The 19,505-nt window shown below is 49.6% G+C and overlaps 1 protein-coding gene across 1 annotated transcript in view; it reads left to right on the forward strand.

The window, feature by feature from the left end:
• The window catches only part of HTR4 (5-hydroxytryptamine receptor 4), a 54,926-nt gene extending 43,334 nt beyond the window's left edge, over positions 1-11,592 (forward strand). The window contains exons 4-7 of the mRNA XM_066329568.1: positions 1,275-1,428; positions 2,097-2,309; positions 2,883-3,238; positions 11,532-11,592. Of these exons, the coding sequence (XP_066185665.1) occupies positions 1,275-1,428; positions 2,097-2,309; positions 2,883-3,238; positions 11,532-11,592 (784 nt within the window). The remainder of the gene's footprint in view (positions 1-1,274; positions 1,429-2,096; positions 2,310-2,882; positions 3,239-11,531) is intronic.
• The last annotated feature ends 7,913 nt before the right edge of the window (positions 11,593-19,505 follow it).

The raw sequence follows: 19,505 nt of genomic DNA on the forward strand, positions 1-19,505 counted from the left end.
AGCGTTTTTCCCCTGTGACATTTTGAATCTTGCTTCAAAGAGACTTTTAAGAAATGTTTTCTTTTGACACTTTGATATTATTTCAAGCCTCTGTGTGGAATATATCATCTGATTTTATCAAAATAAAGCAATTCAGTTGACTCCACATGACTTTAATAATAAAAAACCCAAAAAGCCCGAGGAAAAAATGGAAATTCGTATATTTTTGTGCCTGTTTAGGACAAAGCTCTTGGTTCCCACCCAAATCTTGATGAAATAAATGCAGATCTCAAAGAGCAGCTTTTTAATACACACACGTGTGCTTGCTAATTTAATTCCTCTAATTCATGGTTCTGCTGACCTCATGAAACTTTTTACAGAATGTGCTGAAATCCAAAAATCTAAAGAGCCAAAAATATTTTATTGGGAACTTGAAGCTGATTGTCAGGTCAGGACCATTGAAAGTCTGCAATTGGATTTTTGCTGGCCTGGTCTTCTCAGGAATAAATGATCATTTCAGAGCCAGAGATTTCCAGGTTTAGGTTTGCTAGCTCTTGCTGATGGAGAGATCCACCTGCAGGAGGTGGCACAGGGGTCAAACCAACAGAAAATTTGATTTCTCATCTCTTTGAGAAGATATTTTTAGGTCATAACTCTTTTAGGAGCAAGGACCTAAAGCAAGTTCTACTTGGGGTATTTTAAATGGATCTGGAGGAGGGAGGAGAGTTCAGGGCACATCCCCTCGATGGTACAAAGACACCTTTGTCCTGTCCTTGGGAAGGTTAAAGCCCAGCTGGAACAGAGGTGGGTTCCTGGGAAATGGGAAAACTCACTTCATTTTACCGACATTTTCACAGCTTTGGGAGACTTTGTTAATTTGTGGTAACGGCTTTCGCAGCTTTGTCAAAATAAATCTCCAGTGCAGGTAGGAAATTCAGCTGAGGCTGCCTGCAAGGGAGGGATATTCCTTGGAGGCTGGGGACATCCTCAGTGCAGAGGGAGAGCAGGGCTGAAAATGGAATTTCTCCCTTGCCCTGCAACTTCTGACAACCCACAGCATTTACCTGGGCCTCCTTCTCCCCGGCTGGAAAGCAAAAACCTCTGTTTTTTCCCTTGAGCCCAGTAGAAATATTCCAAGTTCCTGTGTGAGAGAACTCATTGTAAGCAGGCCACAGACTCCTGTTCTCCCTCTATTTCGAAAGGCAGGACAAACAGCTGGAGAAAAGGCTTTACAATTTAATTTTTAGAAGGTTTGAAGGCTGCTGTGAGTGTTTCTGTGCCTTTTTTCCCTGCAGGTACTATGCCATCTGCTGCCAGCCCCTGGTGTACAGGAACAAGATGACCCCACTGCGCATCGCCGTGATGCTGGGAGGCTGCTGGGTGATCCCAACCTTTATTTCTTTCCTCCCTATCATGCAAGGCTGGAATAGCATTGGCATCATTGATCTGGTGAGTAGCCAAGGAGGGAAACAAATCCAATGTGTTGGGTGCTGGATGTTCTTTTAAAAAACTATTTCAGGGGATAGGGAAAAAGAGGGAGAGGTTTTTCCGTTCTCGGTGCAGAGGGGCTGCTCTTTATTCTGGGGAATTTCTGGAGGGGATCTTTAAGGGGGGGTTGAAGTTTCTCTGCCCTGGAAGGACTGGCACAGGGACAGTGGTGACCTGGGGGAGGATTTTACCCACATTCACTCCAAATTCAGTCAGGAGTCCTTGGGAAAATGGCCAAGCCTCAGCTGGCCCAGACAACACCTCAGGAGTCCTTGGTCTCCTCAGCCTTTGCAGGTCTCAAATAAGAGGCAGGATTATTCTCAAATTCTTGGTAGAATTCATAGTGCCAGGACAAGGGAATGGCTGCACAGTGCCAGAGTAGGGTGAGATGGGATATCAGGAAATAATCCTTCCCTGTGAGGGTGGTGAGGCTCTGGCACAGGCTGCCCAGGGAGGTTGTGGACATATCCAAGTGTCCCAGGATGGCTGGACAAGGCCTGGAGCAATCTGCTCTATTGGAAGGTGTCCTCACCCATGACAGAGGGTGACACGAGGTTGTCTTTAAGGTCCCTCCAAGCCGAGCCATTCTCTGATTGTCCCATTCCCACCTCCTCCCCTCCGCACCTCAGATCCAGCAGAGGCAGTTCAACAAGGCCTCCAACTCCACCTACTGCATCTTCATGGTGAACAAGCCCTACGCCATCACCTGCTCCGTGGTGGCCTTCTACATCCCCTTCCTGCTGATGGTGCTGGCCTACCACCGCATCTACGTGACGGCGCGGGCGCACGCCCGCCAGATCCGCCTGCTGCAGAGGGCAGGGAACCCGCAGGAGCCCCGGCAGGCCCTGCAGCAGCACCCACGGGAGACACGGGAGACACGGGAGACACGGGAGCGCCCACGGGAGACACGGGAGCGCCCACGGGAGACACGGGAGACACGGGAGATACAGCAGCACCTACAGGAGCACCCACAGCAGCAGCTCCAAGAGCCGCCGCAGCAGCCTCAGCAGGAGCCATGGCAGCACCCTCAGCAGCGCCCACAGCACCCTCAGCAACAACCTCAGCAGGAGCCATGGCAGCACCCTCAGCAGCACCCTCAGGAGCACCCACAGGAGCACCCACAGCACCCACATCAACACCCACAGGAGCCATGGCAGAGCCCTCAGCAGCACCCTCAGCACCCACAGCAGCACCCTCAGGAGCCATGGCAGCACCCACAGCAGCACCCTCAGCAACACCCTCAACAGCACCCTCAGGAGCACCCACAGGAGCCATGGCAGCACCCTCAGCAGGAGCCATGGCAGCACCCTCAGGAGCCATGGCAGAGCCCTCAGCAGCACCCTCAGCAGCACCCACAGGAGCACCCACAGGAGCCATGGCAGCATCCACAGCAGCACCCTCAGGAGCCCCGGCAGCACCCCCCCGACCAGCACAGCACCCACCGCATGAGGACGGAGACCAAAGCCGCCAAGACCCTGTGCATCATCATGGGCTGCTTCTGCCTCTGCTGGGCCCCGTTCTTCGTCACCAACATCGTGGATCCCTTCGTCAACTACGCGGTGCCCGGCAAGCTGTGGACGGCCTTCCTGTGGCTGGGCTACATCAACTCGGGCCTGAACCCTTTCCTCTACGCCTTCCTCAACAAGGCTTTCCGACGTGCCTTCCTTATCATCCTGTGCTGCGGCGACGAGCGCTACCGCCGGCCCTCGGTGCTGGGCCAGAGCGTGCCCTGCTCCACCACCACCATCAATGGCTCCACGCACGTCCTGAGGTGAGTGCTGCCCTCAGGGGCTGCCCCGAGCAGGAGTGATACAGAAATGTGTCTTTTTTGGGGTGCAGCCACAGCATTTCTAACTCATAGTCGGGCTCTCTGTAGAGAAAGTGCTCGGGGAGTGTTCAGGTAGCGGTTAAATCTCACACAGCCACACACGTTATTACCAGGCCGCCTCAGCAGAGGGGCAGAAGGCTCCCAGAGCAATTCCCAGCAGGAGTTTATTCCATAGGGTGAAGGTGAATCTGGAGGCAAAGAGGGAGAACGTGTGGTTTTTCTCGGTTATAGAGGGTCTGAGGTTTGTGGGGGGAACCAGGGGCAGGGCAGGGGGCAGGTGACCATGGGGAAGAGAGAAGAGGACACCAAACCCCAATGCCAATGGGGGAACAGGGAAAGGGGATGCCATGGGGTGGGTGATGGACCTGCAAAACCCAGGGAGAACATTGCATGTTGCAAGGATCCATTGGGAGAAGCCTTTTTACATCTAAGGTATCCTTAATCTTCACTTCTCCAGGGAAGGGCAGTTGGAAATTCCTTTAATGGCACGAGGGTCTCCACAGGGTTAGAGGGTGTGGAGTATTTATTGAATAAAGTGGGTATTTATTAAAAGGCCTTCAGAGGATACACTTTGGGTGGTACAAATACGTCATGGCTGCAGCCAAGATGGACTCTGAGTCATCTGGGGAGTTCTTCATCATTGGGGCTGTTTCTTCTGATGCCTTGGGAGGCTGCCTAGAACAGGTTAGATGGTGTTAAAGGAGTTTTATAAAGCGGGTATTTATTAAAAGGCCTTCAGAGAATTGTTTTTTCTGACTAAACTGTGAGGAGAACTTGCTGACACTTTATATGGAGTTCAGAGTTATGTACCAACGCAGTGCAGAATGTGGAAAATATGAAAGCTGAAACTTGAGGCATCAGGGGGACATCTGAGGGACAATGGGGCTGATTCTTCTGATACCTTGAGAGGCTGCCTAGAACAGAAACTGGACAGAGTTAAAGGAATTTTATAAAGGAAGAATTTATGAAAAGGCCTTCAAAGGACACACCTTGGGCAGTGCAAGAGCCTGGCCAAGGCTGCACCCAGGATGGACCCTGAGTCAGGAGTTTTCACACTTTGATAAGTTTTGGTCCGTTCACACATTGGGGTTCATTGTCCAATTCCAGCTCCAGGTGATGCAGTCCCATCCTCCCAGATTTCTCCCCTTAACTCGATGTGGTTTATAATTTTTGGGGGGCCTGAAGCTGCAGCTGTGCCCTTGGTTGTGGGGCTGGAAAGGATTGTTTTTTCTGACTAAACTGTGAGGAGAACTTGCTGACACTTTCTATGGAGTTCAAAGTCATGCACTAACGCAGTGCAGAACCTGGAAATTATGAAAGCTCAAACTGAAGGCATCACCCAGGGCTGCACAAAGCCTGCAGCCACCAGCACGAGGAGTCTGTGCAGAATTGCATCCATTCCGTGATGTCTTGGAGGTATAAATACTTAGAAATCACTCTTAAATGCTGAGAAAGGGATAAATAAATGCTGAGAAAGGGATGGGTAGGAGCAATCCTGAGGGTGCTGGGACAGGCTGGGTTTGTAGGGAACAAGTGTGTGCAGTTTCTCCAGGGCAGAGCCCGGGAGAGAGCTGGGAGAATGCAGAAGCTGTGTGTGAATTTTGGCATCCTTTGTTCTGAAGGGAACAGCTTGGCCCTGTTGGATGCTGCCTGCTCCATCTTCTTTAGAAAAGAGACCAGAAGTTTCTGCAAACGGGGAAGTTGTGGCAGTGGGATTTTCCAGGTGCTCTTTGTCCCCTGGCAGGGAGAGCAGTGGCAGGAGGGACAGACCTTGTGCTGAACTCAGCCGTGACAAAAATCAGCACAATAATGAGCTGTAAATAGATGAGGATTTCTGGGTGTTCAGGGTTCTGTGCAACGCCAGACTGAAAAAAGCCAAAGTCATCTGAAAAAAAAATGCTGTGTTCCCCTTGAAACAGATTGTTTGCATTTCTTCTGTCACGAGCAGATATTTATTCAACACAAACCAACAAACTCGTGCCTCCATGAATCATTGAACTCCTGTACAGCACAAATGGATGGGGAGCCAGGGGCAGCATTGCTGCAATTCCTGGGTGAAACAAGCTGTGGAATTTTGCCACGGCAAAGAAGACGACTTTGGGTGAAATAATATTTGAGAAAAGATGAGAGCAGACAAACTCTGGAGCATCTGGGTCAGGGAGGTCACTCTGCTGTGTTCCCATCTCCTCTCAGGAGTGCTCAGAGCTGCACTGGTCTCTTCAGGGAAAACTCTAGGGAGAGGTTGATTTACCACTCACTTTCCAGCCCTGAGAGGTCTCCTCCAAATGTCAATTGGATTCCTCCAAAAGAAAACACATCCTGATTTTTTTTTCTCTTGAAAGAGCCAAGAGAAACAAAGTGGGGGAAAAAAAACCAGAAACAAGCACCTTGGGAGGTTGGAACTGCAGTGAGCCCCAGTGATCCCTGCTGCCACTGGGGCAGGAGTGCACCAAATCAGGGCTCCTGTTTTTGGAGGTTTAACAGCTCCACAGATCCATTGGAATGAAAATAAATCCTTGCTGGTCGTAGGGAGGAGGTCAGAGCTGCTGTGGAGCAAAAGGATGAGTGATCACAGGATCCTTGGAACCATGGAATGGTTTGGGAGGGGTCTTTGAATGGCCTGTGGTGTTTTTTTGAATGGCTAATGGCATCTTTTTTTCAATGGTTTGAGATTTTTTTTGAATGGCTTGTGGTGGTTTTTTCAATGATTTGAGATGGTTTTTTGAATGGTCTGGGGTGGTTTTTTCAATGATTTGAGATGGTTTTTTGAATGGTTTGTGATTTTTTTGAATGGTTTAAGATGGTTTTTTGAATGGTTTTTTTTTTTGATGGTTTCTTGAATGGTTTGTGGTGGTTTTTTGAATGGTCTGTCGTGGTTTTTTGAATGGTTTGAGATGGTTTTTCGAATGTTTTTTTTTTATGGTTTCTTGAATGGTCTTTGGTGGTTTTTTGAATGGTTTTTGATGGGTTTTTGAATGGTTTGGGCTGTGTGTTTTAATGCTTCGAGATGTTTTATGAGTGGTTTGGGCTGTGTGGCTCTCAGGCAGGATTCCCCCACAGCTCAGGGTGGTCCTGGGGGTGGAGCAGTGACCCCATCCCACCTGGGAGGGGGCATTTCATGGGCTGCAGCTGGGGCTCAGCTCAGCAGAGGCAGAGGTTGTTCCTCAGGGCTCATCCTGGTGCACCCAGCAGCTCTCCACAGACCTGGGCTTACAGGTAAAATACCTCCTCCTCTTCTTCTTCCTCCTCCTCTTCCTCCTCCTTCCCTGGGCACGAGGGCAGATGAAGAGACCCCAGAACTTCCCAAGGCAGAACAAACACACTCAGTGCTGGGGGTTGGGAAGGGTGAAAACTCTGACTGCCAGGGAGTTTTAATGATCCTGCCAGATGAATCAGAGCCCTGACAGGTTCTGTCTCCTTCACTGCAAGCTCATTAAGCCCAAATGGATAATTTTGTCGTGCTCTGCCCTTCCCTCCATTCCCCTGTTTCACACAGGATTTGCATTGGGTATTTTTGGAGGTATTTTGGAGTTTTTGTGCTGGTGGCACCCACAGAGCTTTGGGGCCTGTGTTGTCCCTTCTCCAGCAGTTCTTTTATTTATGGCACCAAGAGAGGAGATCTTTTTTTTTCCCCTTGCCAATGTGCTGATAAATCACATTCCCACTAAATTCTATTTTTTTTTTTAATTCCTGAGCAAAAACTTGAGAAGCACAGCAAATGATGAGCATTTAAAAGTGGTGAGTTCAGTGATATTCCATTTGTTTTGCCCGGGGCAGGGCAGCCAGAGGTTGCTGGAGATGTGTTTTCCACTGCAGAGGTTTCAGCTCAGGATCCCTGTGCCAGCAGAAGTGGCTCCAGACCCAGCCCAAGCTGAGGGGATCTGATTGCAGCCTGGAAATGCTAATATTGTTACATAGGCAAGAGAGAGTTTGTTTTCCACCTAAATTTCATTAGCTGCCAACCTGCAAAGGGATCCTTTAAAAACACGGGGGATGATTAGGCTCAAGAACAACTAAAAAAAGAGTTTTGTCATTTCCCGAAGGAGCTTTCTTAATTTTTTTTTCATGAAGCTTTGCCAATATTTACAGCCAAACTTCTGCTCCAACTTCCCTGGCGTGGTTTTCAGGCCTGGCATCAGTGCCAGCCTTTCAGTGCCATTCCCTGTGACCATCAGAGGTCCCTCAGACACCTTTGGGCTGTCAGGGAGTGCAGGGCAGATTTGGGATCTGCTGCAGGATCCAGGAGCAGAGGAACCCTCAGGCTCAGGGATGTGGGAGTTCCACAAAGGCCAAGTCACCACCCTGTGCCAGGGGAGCCTCTTTGCCCCAAACCCTGCTCCCCAAAGGGCAGGACACTGCTGAAGCCTTGTCCCAGCTCCAAAAACACCTCACAGAGAGCTTCTGATAAGAGCCAAACTTCTTGTCCTTGTGCTGAGTGAAATCAAGGTATTGATCTGATTTCCTACAGAGGAGAGAGGGGACTAGAGTTTTAAAACCTCAATTTCCTCCAATTTTTTTGAAAGAGGCTCTCTTTCAATCCTCCTGGATGTTGGAAAAAAGAGACGACAGTGAATCAAAACCCCTTTTTGTTATTTGGCCCAAGAAAAGGTTCAGGATCAGAAGTTGGGCATCACTTTGTGTCTGCAGGGCACCTTGAGCTCTGAAATGTGTCTTTGGCTCGTTTCAGTCCACCGGTTGTGCTGTGGGTCAGGAAGTCACCCAAAGCACAGATCATGCCATTGATCGTTATAAAGTGATAGTTATCAAACCCCATACAATTGCTAATTAATGAAGTAATGAAGCTGTGTTGTGGTGGGGCAGGATCTCCCAGCAGAGGTCAGGGATCCACGGCCCAGAGCAGAGCAGAGCCCACTGGAATTCTCTGCAGCTGGAATTCCTGACAGCCCCTGCAGGCAAAGCCAGACCTGGGGGAAATTTCCCACTTCAATAACGGAGCGCAGCTCCAAGGACAGCATTTAGATAAACCCCAGACAGCCCTCATCCTGCAGCATGTGCAGAATCCAACTCCCAGACCTTTGCCAGTCTCTCCACTCATTCCACAGATCCAAAACAGCATTTAAAACTAATTTTGGTACCTGAATAAATTTTGTTACGGGTAGAAATTTGCTCTCCACCTACTTGCCTTCTGTTTCAGCTGACCTTTGAATGTATTGGGCTGCTTCTCTCCTCTCCGGAGATTAATTTGGTTTATCAGCAAAGCGTTCTCAGACAATGCAAATCAGCATGTGCAAAGAGCTCCACAGCTTTGGGGTTAGAAATTCTATGGAAACTTCAGCAATTATTGTCATGTTCTGTTCTTCCTCAGGGCAGGAGTTGTCTGCAACTCACAGCTAATTGTGTGAGTGCTTTTTAATTTTAGGTTCAGTTCTTTGTCCTCCCTTTCAGTAATTCTCTTCCTTGCTGATTGCTAGAGGAGAATTTATCGAAGCATTGTGTGCACCACCCCATTGTAAACCCACAATGTGGAAAAGCTTCCCTGTTGCTGCAGTAAAATTGCTTTTAAGGCTTTTGGAATGGCTGTAGGAAAAAAAAACAACTTGTTATTCCCAAGGTATTTTGGCCAGAAATTTGGTTTCCAGGAAAGTCTCAAGGCTTTCAGCACATCTGTTGTGATTTGATCGTTTTCTAACCATTTGCCATTTTTGGGATCCTCCCCATTGCCCGTGGTGCTCACCCACCCGCGCTCCCAGCCTTTGGGCAGCTCTGAGCATCTTTCCACCTTCAGCTTTCCATTTCAAAACAAGAAAAAAATTGACATTTGGAGGGTTTGGTTTGATTTATTTGGCAGAGCAAAGGCGATCCTTGCCACCATCTGCTGCTCAGCGCATCCTGAATGGGACCTGCTGGAAAGCCAGCCTTGGTTTGGGTTTGCCCCCAGTAAAGCTGCACTTTTGCTCTGGGGATGTGGGTAAGACATCCTGCCCTGCAGATATTCCATCCCTCCTCAATCCAGCCCATTAAGGCTGCTCCTGCAGGAGCTGATGATTTCCAGTCCTCACTCCTGCATTAATCTTTCTGTTCTGTGGCCACGAGAGACCAGAAAAGAGCATTTTTAAAAAAGCAGGTAACCAGATTTAGGAGGTACTTTGAGAACTCCCCAGGGAGACTTCTACCCTGAGCTGCCCTTAACTTGGTTTCCAGAAGGCACAGGCACATCCCAGGCACGGTTTGAGATGAGTTTTGCACAGCAATCCTTGGGATAAGCTAGGCTGTCTAATTTTCCTTGCTGGAGCAGGACCGAGCTGGGAATGGGATGAGGTCCATCCAGAGGAATTTCTGCCTCCCTCTGCTGCTGCTTCTCCTCAAGAGAAGTCACAATTCCCATCTTTCTGCATTCAGCCTCCCTTGGCAGCGGTTTCCAGGCCGGTGGCGTCCCTGGAGTGTGGCTTGTGTCTGACACTGGCACTGACAGGCTTCCAGAGCTCTCCCCGAAGGGTTGTTAATGAGGCTGTTAATTTGTGTCATTCCGCTGAGCCATCAAAGCCCTTCAGGGACCGCAGAGCGCGTGGCGCTAAAGAGCTTTTTGCTTTATCTCTTCAAGTGTTTGTGTTGTCAAGGGATCGCTGAGGCTGGAAAAAGCCTCCAGGATTGAATCCCAGCCCCGTGCCCAGCTTGTCCCCAGCCCAGAGCTGTGACTGTCACCTCCAGGGATTCCTTGGACACCTCCAGGGATGGGCACCCCAAACCTCCCTGGGCATTTGTTTTATACTTTGCTTTATTTGATGTCACAGCCCAAACGATGTGACATCCACACAGGAGAGTTTTCCTGTGCTCTGAAATCCTTTTCTCTCTCAAAAGGAAGTTTAAAAATTCTTTTAACCTCTGAGTTTTCCGAGCTCTGAGTCCTGGCACTGCTTTTTCCATCACTGAAGTGAAGCCGCTTCTGAAAAAAACACATAAAACAACAACTGAAGTGCCATGCACAGCAATTTATTGTGGGGATTTATTTAAGAACTGAAGGCATCGATATGGATTTGTCCCTTTGCAGAGCTACACGAACCAGAGCAGAGCCAACTCCAGTACAAAATGAAAAGAAAAATCAAGGAACTGGTCGTGTCTCATATGAAAGTTATCAATGAGTAACTTTCTCACAGATTGAGCTGTCAGTGCCCAGGAGCAGCCCCAGTTTGCGCTGATCTATGGAAGGCACACGAATGCGTTCAGGGAGATTCATGCCCCGGGCTGACAGGCTTTTAGAGCACCGTGCTCGGGATTTATTAGCACGGGAAGCACTTCATAACACCCGGATCCAGCGCTGGAGACAAGAGCTGCACAAACCGACTGCTCCACGGGCAGGAAAGCAATTAGGAGTGATAATTTTGTGGAATTATCACTGCCAGATCTTCAAAGAGCTGCATTGCTGGAGCTGGCAGTGGGGATGTTTTATCCAGCAGGAGAGTCCCATCCACCTCCCCAGCCTGGGCTGCACCTCCTGCAGCGCCCAGGCATCCCTGGAAATCCATCCTTGGGCACAGCCTCTGTGGGAAGGAGGAAAACCAGGCACTGATCTCTGGGACAGGGACAGGACCCAGGGAAGGGCTGGAGCTGTGCCAGGGCAGATTTAGGTTGGATTTTGGGAAAAGTTCTTCCCCCAGAGGGTGCTGGGCATTCCCAGCATTTCCAGCACATCGGAGCTGTCAGAAGACCCCGGGATCACCAGCCAGGGATCTCCAGCAGCTCTGCTTTGCCTCCAGAAATCAGATTTTTGAGCAGTGAGCGTGGCTGCTAGAATCATGGGGACAAATTAAGTGGCCAAGTCACAACTCCCTGGACTTTGGTTTAAGAGCCAGACGTGGCTTCCTGCAGAGAGGATCCTCAGTCAGACCAAAGGGGTGGTTGGTTCTCATGGAATGGGCAGGAGGAAGGCAACGTCCAGCTCCCAAATCCCCTCCAGAGCAACACTGCAGAGGTTCTGGAAAACAGGCAGAGAATTCCTGCTTAAAAGCCTAAATATAGAGACAGGAATAGGATTTTCTTGAAAAGCAGAATGATTCCCTGGATGGTTTATGGAAAAAAAAAGGCTGCCCCTGATGGTTCAGATGGTTCTAACACTAAAGTCAGGCTCCTTTCCGTGGGAGGTTTGGGGATGTGGCTCTCATTGACTGCTCAGTGTTTGATGTGGGGCTGTTCCCGATTAACCAGCGCTGTGTTTTTTTCCTTTTTCCCCCCTTAACTCCCTCACTGTGTCTGTCTTTGCTCCTTCCTGCACTAAAAGTGGCTGTTCCTCTGTCTCCAAGCTCCTCCTGCTCTTCTGCAGCAGACCAGCTCGTGTCTAGCCATGACCATGCTCTGTAAGTCCTTTCTTTTATTACTGCAGCTCTGTCTGTTCACTGTTTATTGCAACCGACTTTAAACCCTCCTTTATTCATAGCTGAAAGTTTGTGGGGTGGAGCAGCAGCCCCAGGGGTGTGTGACAGTGGGCTCCTGGCTGCAGGATCCTGTGGGAAACAGGGACTGTCCCCTTTGGGATGGTTGTTGTCACTCCAAGGACCAGGCACAGCACTGCAGGGTCTCCTCAGCGGGCAGCACACAGAGAAAAGCAGGATACAGAGAGTGGGCTTGGATATTAGGAAAAAGTCCTCCCTGTGAGGGTGGGGAGGACCTGGATCCCTGCGGTTTTCCAAGGTCGGGTTGGACCTGCTTTAAGTCAGTTAAATCTGACATCTCAAAGGTTCCCTTTCCCCCAGAGGCTGCAGCTGAGTTCCTGCCACCATGGGGATGCTCAAGGCACTTCCAGAGGTGCAGAAAAGTGCAATAAATGTGGAATTGGCTTCCTCCTCAAAGTGTTTTTGGAACGAGGGCAGGGGAAAAGGAGCAGGGCTCATCCCAGAGCTGAGCAAATCCTGGTGGCCACAGTGACACAGTGACATCCTCCCTGTGTGGGACAACAAGTCACAAGGACTGGCAGGACACAGGGGATGCATCTCTGCCTTCAGTTACACTCCAAAGCATCCCCAAGTCCCCAAATCCTGGGCACACTGAGCAGCTCCCCCTAAAGCTGCAATTATCCCTCGGGGTTTGTGGAAGTCGGGCACTTCCCAATCCCTTTTCCCTTCAGTGCTGCTGTTGATTCCTCATCAGGCACCCAGGTTCCAGGGAGGCAGCAGATTTCAGCAGTTGCTTCAGGCCAGCAGAGTTCAGGGCAGTTTCTGTTCCCTCCCTGTGGAAGTTTGCACAGGTTCTCTGGGAGGGCTGGGCACACGGGGCTGGGCACACGGGGCTGGGCACAGAGGGAGGCAGAGCTGTGCTCAGCTGCCATCTGCTCCCTGGAGCTGCTCTGCAGAGCTCCCAGCCCCTGAGGGAAATCTGGCACATCCCTCCCAGTGCTGCAGGAAACACAGAGTCACAGAATGCTTTGGGTTGGAAGGGACCTTCACAGTTCAGCTCTTTCATCCCAAGTTACGGGATGCCATGGTGATGCCATGGTGATGCCATGGGCACCTTCCACCATCCCAGGTTATTCCAAGCCCTGTCCAGCCTTGGCCTGGGTCACTTCAGGATTATCCCCATTTTGGGATCTAAGGCTTCACTGAGCTTCACTCAAAGGTCTCAATTCCAGCTGTACCTGGCTGTTATTCCTTCAGTCCTTTGTGTCAGGTGTCTGTGAATTGTCCCCGTGTGAGTGTTTCTGTCTGTTCTCATCCCTCTGGAAACATCCCTGTGTCCATCCCTTTATCATGATCCATCTTGGCTGCAATTTTCCCAAAAAATGCCTCCCCTGGAGAGAGGCTGCAGCTGTGAGGTGCTGTGTGTGCTGCTCCCTGTGCTCTCCTGTGGGGTTGTTGCCTCTGCCTGGAACAATCCAAGCTGAGCTGCTGCCAAACCCTGCGACCCTTGGACACAGAACACCTCTCTCCCCTCGTTCTGCTGGGCACAGAGAGGAAAAGCTCGAGTTTTGCAGCCTATCTATGCAAAGCAGTTACAAAACACCTCCCATCTGGTCTGGTAGGATTTTACACTTCCCTGGTCAAAGTGACAAATACCTCCCTCAAGGTCAGGACAGCAGCAAAAAGTAACTCAGATTCAGAAAGCAATAAGGAGCAAGGACAAAAAAAAAAAAAAAAAACCAAAATGCACTGGGAAAAGCTGCCCTGGGCAGCCACTTCCATGCTCTGGGCCGATTTTCCCTGGTTTAGAGGCAGAACTGGGGTGATAAAACTGCTTCTTGTTCTTCTGCTTCTCTCTTTGTCCTTGCTTATGTCCCCCAGTGGTTTTGTCACAGTTGTTATTGATGAGATCCCCGGTGAGGCTGCAGAAAAGTTATTGGAGATCATTCTGGGTGCTTTTTTTGGGTGTTTTTTGAGGCTTAGAAGCGCTGAGAGAGAAGCTGTCAGTGCCTGTGGTAGGAACACAGCTGATTGAAACACCTCAGGCACCAGAAAAAGTGGTTTCAACTTGTAACTCAAACCTTTCCCCACAATCATCCTTGGAGGCTGCCTGGAAGGAGAAGGAAAAAAGCTGCTTTTTGTCTTTTTTTTCCCCACATTAACAACTCCTTGGTGCGGTAAGGATGAGCCCTGGTGGAGTTATGCACTGGCACAGGAGATGTCTTGGAGAGAGGTTTCAGCAGCAGAAACCCGGGGGCTGCCCGATTTCCCAAAGCACAGATCCTTCAGTTTTGAGGACTGCTGTCAAAGAACCCATGGAAACAGCCAGCCTGGACCAGGCTTCCAGCCGGAAAGGAACGAGGATGATCAGTGCCTCATTAGCAGCGTGACTCCAGGATTAATTGCCGAGTGGATCAGTGGCAGTTTGCTGCGCCCTGCGAATTCCACGTGCTTTCTGCAGCGTTCCTGGCTTGGATCCAGAGGGAAGGAGAGAAAACCTGCCGTGGTGGGAATCAGGAGAGACAGGGAGGCTTTGCCTTTTATCCAGTTAAACCCCAAGTGGAAGAGGAGAGAGGCACACGTGTGTGTATTCCAAGGGCACGTTCCAGCAGCATGGAGCTGAACCAACACCTCCAAAAGCTCCTCCAGAAAACATCTCCAGGACTTTTCCTTAAGGTTTCAGGGATTTCTGAGCTGAAGCTGCTCCTCCACCCTCGTTCCTTCCATCCAGAGCCGCTGGAGCACGAGGAGGAGGAGCAGGGAGGGGACGGAGCCTATGGTGCCGATGGCAGCGCCATTTCCAGAGCTATCAACACTCTCATGGTCATAGCTCTTGGAATGGTTCTGCCATAAGCACTGGACTGCCAGCAGCGTGCCTGGGAGAGCCTGGCCCACCTGGGATCCTCTCCCTTGGGATGAAACCTGGCTCCTGAAGGATGGATGGAACCTGGTCCTCATCAGCAGTCACCGCGCTCTACTAACCCCCCACCCCCTGATGCCTCCAGAGCTCGCTGCTTGGGCCAAGAAGAAGCTGAAAGTTCATGGAAATGTTGGGAGCAAACCAGTCAGGCCGTACCTGTGTGTCTTTGGGAAGATTTGTGCTTTTTTACAGCGAGGTTGGGTGAAGGGGAACGACGTGCTCATCCTCAGCAGCCCATCCCTGGGGTTGTGGAGCTCCAGGGTGTGCTTTGGGCAGTTGTATTCCTGAAGGAATCGCAGCCAGAGAGAAGATCCTGGGGCCAAAATCATCACAAGTGGAGCTGTCAAGCAGAACAGGACCATCAGAAGCCTCAGGAGCTCCGTGGTCACAGGACAGTTCTTTGTCCTTGCTCCAAAGAGTTTCCCTGCAATGTTCCCTATTTTGCCATCCCAGCTTGTTTTTTGGCAGAGAAATCAGCGTGGATGTGCCAAGGTGCCAGGCAGGGGTTGGGGAAGGGAATGCCCTGGCAAACAGGGCTGCAATTCCTGCTGCAATTCCCATCCCAAGGGCAGCTGATCCCTTCTGGGGGCTCAGACCATGGCACAGGGCTAGGTGAAGCTTTGGGAACAAGAACAAGCTGTTAACTCTTGACAAATGCCAGCTCTCTCTGTCTCCCACCAGTGTGATTCCTGCTCCAGAAGATCCCACAGGGAGCTGAGAGCCCCAGCAAGGGGAACTGTGTGTCCTGGCTCAGGGGGTGCAACATCAGGGATAGATTCTGGTCGCTGCAGAGTCCAAGATTCTGTGACAAACCCACAGGTGACTTGGCCAACCCTCTGGAGACAGTCTAAGAACTAATTAATTCCTTCAGTTTCTGGATTAAACTCTTGTGCAAAACGTCCCACCAAGCAGAGGCCATTACATGGTGTGTTAGTGTAATTAAACAGAGAACTGAGCTCCAGAGATGCCCGCAACACTTAATTAAGATTAATTAAGCAACATGAATTACAGCTGGTGAGGATGAAAGGGAGCAATTCACAACTGGCTCAGCAAAGGGGATGCTGGGCTCACGAGTTGTTTTTCAGAATCCCCAGCCAAGTTTATTTAACGGGGTTTAGGTTCAGCCCCTGGCACAGCCCCATTCCCCTGCCCAGACACAGGGAGCTCCTGCAGCTGGCAGAGGCAAGTCTGGCTTTCTGGAGGCTCAGTAGCACGGATAAAGCTCTGCCAAAACAAACACAGGATTCCCTTCACTCCCTCCCTGTGGCAGCAGCGTGATCTTCATTCCTTGGAATCACAGAATCCCAGATTGGTTTGGGGTGAGAGGAACATTAAACCTCATCCAGTTCCAACCCCAAACCACCTCCCATCATCCCAGGCTGCTCCAAGCCTCATCCAACCTGGCCTTGAGATCCCAGGGGCAGCCACAGCTCCTCTGGACACCCTGTGCCAGGGTCTGCCCACCCTCCAGCCAGGAATTCCAGGAATTTGGAATTCCAAAATCCAACCTAAACCTACTGTCACTTTGAAGCCATTTGCTAAATTATTGGGCAAAGCACATCTTGGCTTGCCTCAACACAACACAAAGAACCGTGGTACAAAATTGAATTTATTTTGTGAGGCCAGTTATTGCTGTAGGAGAGCCCAGGCTTTAGTCAGGTACATTGGAAACCTGATGGCTGAAAAGCAATTTTCTGTTCCATTTGCCACATGTATCACTGCTTTGCTTTTCCTCGAGAAGGAACAGACATAAATCTGAGCAGATTTTATTTACCAAAGCAGGGACTAGACCAGAGATTTATGGACTGTGTCATCTCCTCTGGAGCAGAAAATAGCCAGGCCCAGGGGCAACCAAGGGATGGCACAACCTTCAGGAGTTTGAACTGATTTGTTTGCTCTGACAGCAAATTTGAAGGCAATGTATAAAGGTAGAGTCTCACAGGTGGCCCTGAAAGACACTCAGATGTGCAGGAAGAGCAGAAGGAAGCAGAAAATGACAGAAATAACCTCGTGTTAACAGCAGGGATATGGAAATCGAGGGTTTACACACACACAGGTATTTTGATGGCCTTGGTTACCTCCTCCCGGGCTCAAAATCAATTCATTGATCACTGCAACTCTTCATGTCTCAGTCTGCAGGGAATTTCTCTGAGGAGTGATCCCAAAAGGAGTTGCTGAGAGCTGGCTTTACTTTGAGTAAAAAAACCAAAACAAACCAAACCCATCAGAGAATAAGTAAATATCTGCTCTATCATGGTCCCCTGTTTTTTGGGTTCCCCTCATCCAGCCTACAAAACAAGCTGTGCCTTATATTCAGACTTCTGCCTCTCATCACCCTGGGCACAGCACATTCAAATGTTGAGCTTGGCATTTTCCCTTTGGGCACCTTCAGGAGATTTGAGGCTCTGCTCCTTACGATGCTCAGAGGGAAAAAAAAAACCCAAAAAAAAAAGGTTTTCCTCAGGTCTTTGTTCCCAGACGAGTTCAGAAGGTGCCTGAAATCCCAGAGGGAGCAGAGCCTCACATCCCCTGCACAGATCCTCACGGGCAGATGCCCAGGAGCTGCTCCTGGAGGGGCTGAGGTGGGAAAGCAGCACCAGCACGGGAGGTTTGGGCACAGAGTGACAGAACTTGGGGACTGAGCAGCCTCTGAATCGCAGCAAAACGAAGCAGCAGCTCCTGTCCCCGCTCCTGAGGAGGATCTGACCCTGCTGGGAGAGAGCTCTTGGCAGGGAAGGGGATGAGCAAGGGGAGCATCATCCTTCCTGAGGAACAGGGGAAGGAACACAGGCACAGGCAATATGTGCTCCTTGGCTGGGAATCTCTGAACGAGCTGAAAACCAGGAGAAAGTGCCCAGCAAAGCGAGGCAGGGAATGAATTGTGCTGGTGGCTGAGTGCAGGGAGCACAGGGGCTCTGAAATCCCAGCCTGCACTGATCCAGGGAGAATCTGGAGAGTTTTATTCAAATGAAGCGCCCACTGCCAATGTCCCCATCTGTGGTGTGACATTTCCTCCCGAGAAAAGGCTCACCAAAGATGAGGAGTGGGGAGCACAGCTGACAATTCATTAATATTGTTCACAATATCACCGACGAAACTTTCCAAATTCACACCCAGTGGGTTGCAAGGGAGACAATCCAAAGGCAGGAATGTGCTGCTTTAATCACATCACAGAAATATTAATTGGCAAATCTGGATAAAGAAGGAGAGGGGAGAAGAAACTCACCCTGAGCACAGCACAGTGGAACTTGGTGTTTGCTCTCCCAGCAGACCTGAGGAAAGGCAGCCAAATAAACTTCAATTAAAGTTGATAAGATTTACCAAGCTTAATCTACAATAAGTCCTGGTTGAGATGTTAAAGGCATCACCAGGATATTTATTATTCATTTTAAATGGGTTCTTTCCTTATTAAATTTAACAGGTTTTAAATCGACTATTATTTAACTGGCATATTGTTATTTCATTTTTATACCATTACTCCCATTACCAGAAAATACAATTTTCAGCCCTTAAATAAGATACTTTAAGGTAAGCACAGCTTCCCAACACCACCTCGGGGCTGTCCAGGAGTTCCCAGGACACAGAACTGTGGGTTTTTCCTGGGCAGAAGGCAGGAGGGGCTGGCTGAGCCATTCCCTGGGGAGCAGAACTCTTCCCTCCTGCAGGGTGGGAGGAACACTCAGCTGCTCTGAGGGAGTTGGTGCCATTTGCTCCTGAGAGAGGAACCCAAAGGAACAATGTGCACATGCCAGACTTTTGTTATCAAACACGTGATGCTGGGGAGAAAATCTGCTTTTGACACCTAAAAAAAATAAAATTAAATTAAAAAAAAGCTCTGCTGTTCACACACAAAGGAGGGAAGGAGAGGGAGGGTTTTTTGCCAGATTTCAACGAGCTGTAATTCCATTTCCCACTGGATATTTCAGTGGGGAAAAGCCACCCATTCCCAGAGGGAGAGGGTTGGGAAATACTGGAGGGGAGGTTTGGATCCTCATCCCTGGAGGTGTCCCAGGAATTCCTGGAGGTGGCACTCAGAGCTCTGAGCTGGGGACAAGGTGGGGATTGGGCACAGTTTGGACTTTGTGGGTTAGGAGGGATTTTCCAACCTGAAATTCTGGAATTCTCCCACTCTGCCACATCTGAAACCTGACAAACTCCACTGAGCAGCTCCCACTTTTGCCACTGTTTCACTCCACAGCTTTAACAAACACTGTTTTTTTTTTCCCTTCAGCAGTTAAAAGATTTAATGACGCCAGTGGTGAGACCTGCATTTAAAAACCCAAAACCATCGTTTGCTGCCATTTGAATATTATTATTAATTGATCCTGCTTGTGTTTCATTAATTGAAGCACTTAAAGGCAGCAGCCCAGTCTGAGCCATCCCATCTGGGGGTGGCTGTGAGCAGCTCTTAATGGGCTCTCTGTGTTTCTGATGTGTCTGAGCACTTCCAAGCTCTCCTCATTATCAGATTTGGGGGCTCTTATGACTGTTGCATTAATTACGGTGCAAAAAACAGAACTGGAGGCCAAAAATCTGGAGCTAATTAGAGCCTCTAATGGAGTGCCAAGCTTCACATTAACGAGAGGGAAATGGAAAGAGGGAGTTAATGGGAGAAAAAGGGGAAAGGGCTCCTCTTCCCCAGTGCCCCCGAGTGGCCTCTCTCATTTATTTACTTGCTTACCCTGGTTTGTAATTAGCAAATGCATTTGACTCACTGCAAACAAGGAGCTCCTGGGGGATTTGGGAATTTGCTTCATTTCTATCCTCGGGTGCCCCAGATCGTTGTTTCTGCTGTGGAAATCTCTGTGGAAATGTGGTTTCTGCCACATTAAAACATCCCAAAGCTGCAGGAGAAGAACTCAGCAGCTCTGGGCCATCCCCACCCTGGTGGATCCATCACAATTGATTTGTTGATTTGAATTGTTGATTTCCATCAGAAATT

Source organism: Sylvia atricapilla, chromosome 14, assembly GCF_009819655.1.
Source record: "Sylvia atricapilla isolate bSylAtr1 chromosome 14, bSylAtr1.pri, whole genome shotgun sequence".
In the NCBI taxonomy this organism is placed as follows: domain Eukaryota; kingdom Metazoa; phylum Chordata; class Aves; order Passeriformes; family Sylviidae; genus Sylvia; species Sylvia atricapilla.